We start from the raw sequence: 12,318 nt of genomic DNA on the forward strand, positions 1-12,318 counted from the left end.
TTATAATTTTTCCAGGTATACCAATAGAAACAAGTTCCAGAGTAAGAATGTGATGATTGACATTATTGAATGCACCGATAATATCAAAGAATACCCCAATCAAAACTTCATTGCATTTAAGTGCTTTAAATATATAAATATGGAGATGAGTAACACTCTCAGAGGCAGATTTACCTCTACGAAAACCAAACTGGTTTGCTGGTAATAAACAATTACTCTCTATGTAGAATTCTAATCTTTGTTTTAATAATTGCTCAAATATTTTTCCCATGCAGGAGGTCAGGGTTATGGGTCTATAGGAATCTATTTCATTTGCATTTTTGTTTGGTTTTAAAATTGGAATAATACAATCTTTTTTCCAATCGGAAGGAATAACTGACTCTTTCCACAGTGCATTATAAATACATAGAACAATATTTTTAGAGGTATAAGAGAGGTTTTTTAATAATTTATATGGTATGCCATCGAGACCAAATGCTGTATCTCTTCGGGTAGATATGGCTGCATTGAATTCAGAAAAAGTGAAGGGTTTATTTAAATAATTTAATTTGTTACTATTTTCATTAATGTGTGATTTAAATTGGGTCTCGACAGTGTCAGGAGTATATTTCTTAAGAAAATCTGAAATCCAGTTATTTTTATTTGAAATCTGACTATATACATAAGTTTTATTGAATTTTTTAACGGTATTCCAAATTTTCGAAATGGGTGTGGTGCGATTAAAATTTTCACAAAAATTATTCCAGCTAATTGATTGTTCTTTTTTAAGTATTAACTTTTTTTTGGCTTGTAACCTTTTAAATGTAATATAATTTGCCTCTGATGGGTTGTTTTTAAAATTTACATATGCCTGTTTAGAGTTATCTACTGCAAGTGTACATTTTCTATTCCACCAAGGTAATGGAATCCTTTTATTTTTAAAAGGAATATCAGTTGTAGAGTTTATGGGTTTTGATTTTGATATATTACTTTTGTCTAGAGCTAAATTGAAAATATCAATTAATTTAGTATAACACTGCAGGGGTGAATTACTATAAGTGTAAAGTGTAAAATCTTGTAACAAACTATCTGTGGTCTTCTTATACATGGTCCAATCTATAAGATTGTAATTATGAAATTTGGGATAATCTGAGGACCAGAATCCTCAGATTATCCCATAATCTAGTGCAATTGTTATTAATTACTATTTTTGTTATTACAGGTAAATGGTAGCTACCTAAGGGATCATTATGTACCATCCAATTTGAAGCAAGAGATAAGCAAGGGGATGCAATAGTAAGGTCAAGTGCATTACTCTGCCATCTGTGTGATCCTACTGTAGTCGGTGTACCATCATTTAAGATGACCAAGTTGTTACCATCAATACATTCAAGAATGTCACGACCACGAGCATTAATAGACAAGCAACCCCATGCTGTGTGATGAGCATTAAAATCACCAGCAACCAACATGGGTTCTGGAATACTATTAAGAAGATTACTGAATTTATTTTTGTTAAAACATGGACTACAATTATTTGGGCTATAAAAACTAACAACTGACATTTCTGTGTTTTTATATTTTAATCGTACCGCAATATTCTGTAAGGAATCATCACTATATGTATCAATTTTACTGAATTCTATACTTTTATGAACTAAAATTGCAACGCCGTTATGGTCATTGCCTGAGTCTAATCTAACAATGTTAAAACCTTTAATATTTAATTTATAGTAGGCTTTTAGCCAGGTTTCTGATATCAGAGCAATATGAATATTGTTCTCCAATAGAAAATGTGTAAAGATTTGTTGATTACTTACTAAACTTTGTGCATTCCACTGGACTATTACTATATGGTCCATAAAGAAATAAAAAATTAAAGAAAGAAAGATTAATCTGGGTTTTTTTTATTCTGTAATGTCTCTAGGAGAACTTGTTTTATATTTTCTGTACATATTGTTTTGTCATTGGTTCTATTCAATGTTATAATTTTAACAATTGATTCTAATAGGGTATTTAAAATTTGGTCAGACACTGTGATGAAATGGCTATATGATTACCATTGCAGTGACAACATTTAGCTTCGTTAATATTTGCCGAACAGTTTCTGAAATTATGATTATTTCCGCATACTGAGCATCTTTCAGCGTTCTTACAAAACTTAGCGATGTGACCATACCTTAAACATTTAAGACACTGCTTTACAGGAGGTATATAAGGCCTCACCACAAAGCGCCAACTATTCAGGTCGACGGTGTCAGGAAGTACAGGACAGGAAAATGTGATGGAGACGGTTTTAGTTGGCTGCATTGTAAAGGTGTTATCATCACCTTTAATAAGCCTCATGAATCTGCGTACACAAACAATATTTTTTGAGCTGGTTATATTAGAGTATATTTGTTCGTTCGATAGATGCGTAGGAACATGCTGAACTACTCCAGTTACTTCCGTGGCTGAAGCTGGTATACTTGCCTTTAATTTAAATCCGTCTAGAAATTTTTTATTAACTAAGGCTGCATTAGCTAAACCGGGGCGTTCAAAAATGACGCCGATCTTAAATTTATTCATCCTTAATAATTGCTTAACTCCTTTATTATATTTTTTCAAATTAGTAGCTAAGGACATCATATCCCTATCACCGATTGGCTTATTACTATCTGTACTCTCCATAAATACAATGTATTCAAAGTTTCCACCATCCTCAGGATAGTACCGAACATAATCTGGTATTTGAAATGCCTTATACTTATCCACATCCTCAGGTGCCGATTCCGAGTCAGACCCTAGAAAATTAATATCATCGGATGTATCATCCGATATTTCCTCTTTCTTTTTTCGCTTCTTCCCGCTCCTCTTCGTCATCTTTACTGGTTTTGACTAAAAAAAACTCAATAAAATATAATTTTGCAAAACTAGCGCGAAAAAATACGTGTAGTCGCTTTGAAAGTTCCCGCGCTTTTTCTTATCAACAAACATTAAAAAAAAACATCAGTTTTATTTATCTTTTTAGAGAAACGCAAAGAGTCTAAGGCCATACAGCCGTAATTATTGACATTTAATTAATAGAGATTTGATGTTGACATATTGAATAACATTACAAAATTCCAAGCGACCTCATCACCGGCATGACAGCCATATAAAGCATTGAAATAGTTTTGAACAAAATCAAGAAAAAGCCCAATAAAAATAAAATTCCCCTATATATCTTATAATATTATAAATGCGAAAGTTCTTAAGCATGGATGGATGTTTGTTACTCTTTCACGCAAAAACTACTGAATGGATTTTAATGAAACTTCACAATAATATAGCTTATACATACACATACACAGAACAACACAGGCTGTAGATTTCAAAAAAAAAAAACCGTAAAACCGCGAGCAGTGTTAGTCCAAAATAATAGCCTTTAGGTAACTACGGTGTCATTATAGTGGTATTAAAATATTTTAAGTTGTACGGTATCTTCTATTCATACATTATTCGCATAGTATTTCTTTTCCAGTGGGAACATAGTGATTATTTACTCTTTTTATTGAGGGTATATAGTAAAATATTCGCCGTAGTAGAATTATGAAGCTGAAGAAGAAAAACGTTTAAATTTGTTTGATTGAAGTTTGTTACTATGAAGTTAAGTATTTTTGCTCTTATTACCACTATCATGTCTAATTTAAAAATTCTATTTACGAAAATATGAAATAATAAAACTCTCATTTTTTTCTCTCAATCTCAGGACAATTCACCTAGAGCCATTTACAACCAAGGTTAAGCTACCTAAAGCTTTTGTCATGGGTACTAAACAACTAATACAAATACATATTTTTTTTCGTAAATACATACATATTACGAATAAAAAACACCCAGACCGATACAAACATTCATACTTACTCATGAATACAAATGTTTGTGCTCTGCGAGGAATCGTAACAGCGACCATCGGACGTAAAGCGGTGTGTTAAACCGCTAAACCACTGAAGTTGTTAGTAATATATTACTTGTACTCATTTTGCAGTTTGAATGTCTACTATATATATAAAAGTCTAAGTTACTCGAAATAATAATATGCTAATTTGGGAAAGTATATTACAGGCAGATACGCAGCTGAGTACAAGCAAAATTTTTCTTAAAATTTCAATAAGAATTTGTATCCAGAAAAATTAAACAAACTAGGTCATTATTAAAAGCTACAAAGGCTTTGGCTTTGTATTTATGACGCAATTTGTTATTTCAGAGTTTAATTATACATAAAAAAATTCATCGAGATTATAAAAGAAAGATGCTGGATAGAAGTGTTGTCACAGAGGAATAGCTAGAAGCTGTCAAAAGATTAATTTCGGAGGTTGCCAGCAAATGATAGTGTGGCACCCGCAGTAATGAGTGTATGTACCTTCGACTAGGTATGTATGTATGCATTGTCATCTATCCAAGAAATGCCTAAGTTGGCCTTAGGCATTTCTCGGATGGATGACAGTGGCGATTCAAGATTGGCGATAGAAAGGCAAAAAGTCAATCATTGATACTGAAAGTCCTTATAAAGTAGAATTAGAAACAAGAAAAAAGGAAGAGGAAGAATAAATTTCCAGAAAGAAGATAAGACTAGATCTGAAAATAAAGAAAATTATGAGCAGGAATTCTTTTGCCCACTATCTGCAGAATACTTCATATTTCCGCCGAATGAAGACTGGATCCAATGCAGCATCTGTAAGACCTGGTGGCATGAACAATGCAATAACTTTGGAAAGGAAATATTTGAACTGATGTATTATTAGGTTGAGAATGTCTATTTTCTGGTTTATGGTATGAGTCTGACTCTATTTACTGTATGTTACATGTTGCGTATACTTACCCGCACTACTGCGCACAGTTACCCCTATACTTGGGTAAGTGTACGCATTTAACCTGTTTTGATTTTGTTGATTTCCAAAGAATTTTTGTAACTGATATCTATTTATTTTGTGTTTAAGTTGTTGATTATTAAATATTTTAAATAATAAACCTTATTTTGTTTCAGTTAACTTCAAATATTTTATTATATGATGATACTTCAAACCTTAAGTGCGTACACTTGCCCCACATGACTATAATACACGAATAATGTGACGTTGGTTTACATATATTTATATTACATAACTATTGTCGTTGATGAATTATATAATTATAGGATATCAAGTCTGTCAAGAAATAATTCACTTCATGACCAAGTAGATGTTTTTGAAATGGCAAATTAATACTTAATCAATACATCAGTAGAGTACAAATATATTAAAACTTAGGTAACAACCGTGGATAATGGAAGATTTCAACGAGAACAATAAAACAGTTGTGGAGCAGGAAATTGCCGAAGAGTATCAATACAACTATAATTTTTTAAACATTCCATGGGATGATCGTTCTAAAAAGAGCAAATTAGGCATAATCGCTCTATTAACAGTTATATTTTCTGTTATAGTAGCATGCATCATTACTAATTTCTGTATACATTATAAAAGTTTTCAATCTTTTAAATTAATAAGTAATGAAATTAAATGTCATCTTGTGAAGATGGTCGACTATCGTTACGTTGCTAGGATACATTTGGCGTCGACACATGAACTTCTCTGTGTCGGCGCAATCATAAGTTCCTCTTCGGTTTTAGCGAATGGGGTGTGTGTGAAATCTGGACCAATACTCCTGCGTTTGGGAGATCTTACAGAGTAAGTAAGTAATGACAATACAATTTAATTCAATTTATTTACTGGAACATGTGTACATATTGGTCTTAAGATTATAATAGTTTGAAACATGCCCTGCCATTTCTACATTGTTTACAACCTTTTTTTACTAAAATGTCAGAATCTATAGAGGTAACGGTAAGGTTTGCCTGAACCTACCTACGGATCGATTTGCTAATTATGATAAGACTTCTTGGAGTATACATAATAATAATATAATAAACATTATTGATTTTTTAAATTTTTGTGTGAAGTATTCGTGTCAAAGTATCTACTTGACAAAAAAAATATACTCTTTCGCACTGGTGCATATTTAAATTAACTGAGATGGGACTAGAAAATAAAATATATATTAGGTATATAATTGTAGTCTCTCTTTTTTACTTCTTGTACATAATTATTTATAGCAAAAATAGATTATTGATACCTACTATATTACTTCAGATCTCGCTGCAAAAAGGGTTTCACTGTCGATGTCATAGAACCAATATACCATGATGGCGTTATTTCTAATTCACTGGTTCTTTTATCCACCTATGAAAACTTTGCTCTCTGTGCAAAGACTATTAGATTTGGTCTGCGAATAGATTTGAATTCAAGAGCTTATATAATTGGAAGACCATTGCATGTGGGAAAAACACTAACTCGGCAACCAGCGACACTTACTAATGAATACGATTTGAAACCATTGTTTAAGCATTTGAATAAGCAACACATGATTTGTGTTAATGTTTTGGCGCGATGTCCAGTGCGAGCCGGCGATTTGCTTATTCAAAATGGATACCTTTTTGGTTTAGCATCTACGAGCATTCATCAAACGGATCAGAGTAAAATGGCATGTTTTGCAGATTTAAATGTAGTGCGTCATGAAATCAGTGCATTGGATGTTGAATTTAAATTTTTCATATGATTAATACCTACTTACATATTTTATTAAACTTACTCAAATACCTAAGAAATATTTTAAATAGTAAAAATTAAATAATTTGTCTCAATGTAATTCGGTACTACTTCATAAGTATAACAAAATTAAAGGGCATGTATTTATTAATCGTGACAAAACGATGTACGATTAAGAGGGGACAGTTAATTCACTATCTCTGCTATTCAGTCTCATAGCCTTTATCCATAAATTACATATATGTATATGGAGCTGGTTATAAATATAGTGAAATCAATTCACAACCTTATGAAATTATCGTCCATATAAATATAAAAAATCGAAGCTATTCTTAGTAACGTCGTATTAAAGGAATAAGTTATAGAAAAAGGGTTAGGTACATAAATATTATTTGAGATTTAATGACCAGATATATTACAATAAGCGTTCACTATTACATTTATATACAGCTAGTTTCATTAGAAATCTAAAAATATTTAAAATTAAGTATTTGAAATTCAGGTAGTTGAATCAATTTAATTTTTAATGTGTCCAAATTATGCTATTTCGTATTATATTAAAGATGCGAGCGTTATGTATCATATTATATTATATTTAAGCAACAAAAGCACGTTAGTGCGATACCATTAACGCCTATGGGCACGATAGTGTTTTCGTCGAACATGGGCATGCGAAGATACTCGCAAATAACCAAGATCTACCTCTTCCGGGCTGGTGAATCCTTTCCAGTCACTAGTTACCATGTATATTCCTACAACTGCTAAAAATGTTAAAACTGTATAGACGAGAAGACCATTCTCATGAAGAAAATGTTTGAAGCTTGTTGTGTTCAGCGTCATTTTGACGTTCGATTTGCCCCGCGCTCGGGGCGACATGCTTGTGAATAATCACATGACATGCCGTGACCTAATTGATGCCAGTTGCTCTGTGAACAGTAAACAAGGATTTGGTGAAGCATTACTACTATCCGCATATTTTTAAGTAAAGAAGTTTAACAACGAATTGGTCCATTTTTATATAGATGTATTAACTTTTTTTTTGGTATTGTTGATAAATGCATAAAAAATAAAAATATCAATTTCGAATAATTTAGGTAGGCGTCTGTATAACAAAGTTTTTTGGAGTAATTATGGCGCCAAGTAGTAATAAAGTAACAAATAGACATAGTATACCATATATAGCAGTAGCCCATAGAACCTGTATCTTGACTACAGGTCCTGTGCGCTATATAGATATATTATAATACCCTAGTATCCTAATATTAACTAACACGTCAGCGTCATATTGATTTAATACGTCGCATGTTTAATACGTACAAATTGGTATACGTATAGGTACTGTGATATGTGATGGACATCGTGCTTCAATTTAACACATTTGACATAGTAGGCTGTCGAAAATTACAATAACCTATTAAAAGCTCGTCATTCGCGCGATTGGATGTCAGTGGGATGGTGATTTTCCAGAGGTTTGCCATCGCTGCGCTGTCAGCGCTAACTTATGCACCAAAAACGATCTGACGTTCACAATTAAAATGTTAATTTGTTATGTGCTCTCACACAACGTTACGCTACTTATATATTTATAACAAGTAAATTTTGAAACAAGTTATACGAATAAATGTACCTACTTGTTAGCAGTGTTTAGGTTTAGGTATGTATGCTATTTCTGAATTCTTTCTTTCTGACGACGTTTGCCTCCGTAACGTTGAGTAGAATAGATATTTAGGATGTAAACAAGAGGCAAGTATTTATCTATCTTAGTCAACATGTTAGAGATTCATTAATGTCATTTTCGAAATCATTGAACTTCGATAGACTATATATATATATATAGATAGATAGATTTAAACGAGATGATATTACTTCATAAAATTGTGTAACTTATGAAATATTAATACCTATTATAACTATGTAAGTTTATAATAGAAATTGAATATAATGTTTCTTAAAACCTTAATTCATATTTAGTTTTATTTATCTCTATATATAGGTAGATAAATATTGAAAAATGAAAAGTGTAATTAATTTGATTTCGGTAATTAGAATTGCTTGACTGTAGCAACAGTAAAATGCATAACACAAATTACAATTCCTTAGGTTGTTTGGTAAGACTACGGGACAGGACTATGAGTGGCTTTATTGAAACGGGGGGAATGAATAATGAAGTATTAATTACGTTTGCAAGACTAAGTAAAATTATTCAGAAACAAGGCCTTTGTTGTAAGCGGTCATTTGATAAAAACTGAGTTAGTTTAGTTTCTTTCAAGATAACAAGATATTTTTGGTAATTCTAATTTATTATATCACAAAGATGGTTTAAGTCTCCTTAATTGTTAAAAAAATAACGTCTACGGATAATCTGTAACATCCAAGCGCGGCTGTGTATTTTATTTGCCACTAGCTCTCATTATTAACAATTACCTGCTCTCTACGATCACGTATTAGCAATAAGTATATAGAGTTTCTTTGGACAAGTACATGTGGCATTATTAGAAGATAAAGATGAAGTCACTCAGGTCAGTTAGCATGTAGTGACGAATTTAACACGAACACTGATATTTATAATAGGAGTAGTGGATTTTGTTTGTTATTTTAGTACTGTCGGCTCTATAAGTAATATACACAAAGACTCAAGTGCCTGAATACATTCGGAAAAGGGTTAAATTACATTTACGAGGTGAGGGTCTTTACTTTGTATGTGAAGGTCTTCCCTTAAATAAGAAGTTTGTTAACCAACTTACTCCTTGACGTACATACATGCCTGTAGTTATGGTCTGTTTTTTATACACTATTAATCGTACAACTGTAGAATTCGAGAGAGAAACTTATTATTATGCATTTCATTCTTTTTTTCAAGTGACCTAATTATTTATCATGACAACTTATCTATACAATTCGTATAATTATACTACCAATTAAATCAAGCTGTTAGCTAGATTATGCATTTAACTCATATTAACTACAAAGTTCCTAGAAAACTTGTTAAATAAAGACAATAAAATAATGTAAGTGTTCAGTTTGTACCTTGGTCAGATAGTTTCCTGATGTTAAATTTACAGTCCTACATTTTATTAGTTTATGTTTTATTACACTTAGGGTGTAACGATATTATTTTGAAAGTTAAATTTTGATGAAGTCATTAACCGGCTGTCAAATTGCTATTTAAATAATGAACAATAGTATTATATGTATCTACTCTTATGAGGTTGTAATCTCTAGCAAATTAAACTATGGTTATCATTATTGGACTTTTCATAATTGGATTCTTCTTAGTAGGAACTCATTTGTATTCTTTTCGTTGTTGTACGATTTGCATTAGTTAATTGTTCTGAGGGTTTTTCATAGTACAATACGAAGAACAAGCTTAGAAGTTTTCTTATTTTTAAAGTAGTTTTATTTTATTTTTTGAAATATGTAAGTATTATGATTAAAGTATATAGGTAAAACAAATATAAAAAATATCTTCTTTGTACAATAGCTATAGAATTACTTTTAAGTGGGTAGGCATTAAGCAATTGTTTAAGCAAACAATTTAGTTACGAAATTTTTTATTTAAATCTTCTTTACGTAACTTTATGGTACCAACAATAAATAGCAGGATTATCATAATCCGGCAGAAAAGCCATCTGGGAATAAAAATTCGGGTTGACTATGAAGTTTCCTAATTTCTTAGCTTGTGTTGTGAAAAATTATGATGGGCAACCGAAAGAACAATCAATTTAAAAACACGAATACCTAATTAGTTTAAATTTTATAATCTTAATAACTCAGTTCACAATATACTTCAGTTCAGTTCACTGTATAGTATGACTACATCACTGTATACAATGACTACTTAGTCATAGTATACAGACTTTTAACTTTTTTTGTCATGTGAGTTTTTATCAGTCCTTCTCAATTGAATCTAAGTATATACTGAACGGGACTGTAGGGAAAATAATATTAATACAAAAAATTTGTCATTTATAAGCGACTAAAATGTCCTATGAATTTTAAAAATGAGTAAATATGTTTTTATTTATTTTGCATGTACAAATATTATTCATAAGTACTAATATTGATAGTTTGATATTTCGTGAAAAATAGTACCTAATACTTGTATTGTAAGAAAAAAAATATTTTCCTCTGTAAAGTATCCGAGTAGGAAGATACTCGTATGCTACAGCTCCTAGCTCAACACTATCGTCCTCCTGCTAAACGGGTGCTCAGGATGAAAGAAGTTGAGGTTACAGAACTTACTGTTCTGAACTGGTAAACTGAAACGAAACTCGATGCTAGCAACCAGGCAGGTAGTGGTTTATGCCTATCACGCGGAGATATTTCTTAATTAGGGTACGTCGTGGTCTTGGCCGAATGAGAAAGTATTCCAGACCCGTAGTGGCTTTTTTCATTGTCTGTAGAATCTGGGAGTAGCGATCTCATGCTTTACAATATCTATAAAGATTTTTCAGATGTCTGATATATTATATTCACTAATTATATTATATTAAATTAAACGAAGTCATGGCAACAGTAATTACAAATAAAAAGGAAAATTCCACGAAAATTTATTGCGATCGGTAGATGATCATCACATAACGGAGATGTAATATTGATGAGCCCTGACGTCTCACTCCAATAAAAATATTAATTGCTACCTTGTTTGCCTCATAAAGGAATCGTTGAGACATGAAATATTTAGAACTTTAGGTACAATATATTAGAGTGTTTATTTAATTATAATAAAAAATATAAAAAATTGTAAATAAAGAAAATATATTATTTATAACGCATTAAGGGCTAATGAATAATTAGCTCTTAATAGGTTATTAAATTAAATAATTATAATTAATATTTAATTGTTTAATAACTTGATTTCTAATTCTAGTATGTAAGCATTATTTATTATTTTATTCTGAACTAACGCCCATCCCAGTTTCGCATGAATGTATTACAAATCTTTGAATTTCTCTGCTTATTCTATGCATATTATAATACACATGATTATACATATAAACCTTCCTCTTTAATCACTATATCTATTGCTGAAAACTGTGTTAAAATCCGTTGTGTAATTTAAATTTATTTAAATTACACAACGGATTTATTTTACTTAGAACAGATGGTGGCGGCGACTTTGTTAATATTACTACTAGACTACTAGGTAGAGATTTGAAAAATTCTACTGTCAATATCTGTAACAAGGGCAGGTTATTGATGTTGTATAGTTATTTTACACGTCACATAATACTATACCATCACATGCGGAATTGGTGGTGGATAAATTTTTACCTTTTATGCCTACAATTATTTTTTTAATCAAATCCAGAAAGGAGAGATTTCATTTGAATGTAAGTAGGTGTATTTTTTTGTGCATCGCAATGTTGTAACTAATTCTTCGCTTGATTTGTATAACATTTGTAGGATTAATTGTTACTTTTATAACAGAATTTATCTCATATCAAATTAACTTTAATGGTGTACCGAATTTTAAAATTAAAAATAAACTTGAAGCGTTACATTATTCATGGTTCACATATGAAAGATGAATTTAATTATACTTCCAAATTCCAAGTCTTGTTCCTATTTCATTCAGAAACAATTATGTATGTAAGTATATATGTAACTATATAGTATTTGCTATCGTTTCGACAATTCTTTACCGATTATCTGAATAATATCTACAGGATACAGACATATATACGGCCAATTATGTACCTGATATACATAAAGTCGAATAATATGACTA

The 12,318-nt window shown here is 31.1% G+C and overlaps 1 protein-coding gene and 1 long non-coding RNA gene across 3 annotated transcripts; one reads left to right on the plus strand and one right to left on the minus strand.

The window, feature by feature from the left end:
- The first annotated feature begins 5,211 nt into the window (after nt 1–5,211).
- Nucleotides 5,212–6,870, plus strand: LOC131844412 (uncharacterized). Of its 2 annotated transcripts, none has more exons than XM_059193295.1 (2): nt 5,212–5,669; nt 6,132–6,870. In XM_059193295.1, the coding sequence occupies exons 1-2, from the start codon at nt 5,266–5,268 to the stop codon at nt 6,595–6,597; spliced, it is 870 nt and encodes a 289-aa protein (XP_059049278.1). In that variant the 5' UTR covers nt 5,212–5,265; the 3' UTR covers nt 6,598–6,870. The 2 variants fall into 2 exon arrangements, 1 of the variants encoding a protein (XP_059049278.1); XR_009357588.1 differs by having other exon boundaries at nt 5,584–5,673; nt 6,132–6,222.
- A 95-nt stretch (nt 6,871–6,965) lies between these two features.
- On the minus strand, nt 6,966–9,740 carry LOC131844413 (uncharacterized). Its single transcript, XR_009357589.1, has 2 exons — nt 9,615–9,740; nt 6,966–7,513 (listed from the first exon to the last, which is right to left on the minus strand). It is a non-coding gene; the product is annotated as an uncharacterized LOC131844413 (long non-coding RNA).
- Between the last annotated feature and the right edge of the window lie 2,578 nt (nt 9,741–12,318).

The sequence above is a fragment of the Achroia grisella genome, unplaced genomic scaffold (assembly GCF_030625045.1).
Source record: "Achroia grisella isolate CSIRO2021 unplaced genomic scaffold, CSIRO_AGI_Agris_v1 utg402, whole genome shotgun sequence".
NCBI classification, from domain to species: Eukaryota; Metazoa; Arthropoda; class Insecta; order Lepidoptera; family Pyralidae; genus Achroia; species Achroia grisella.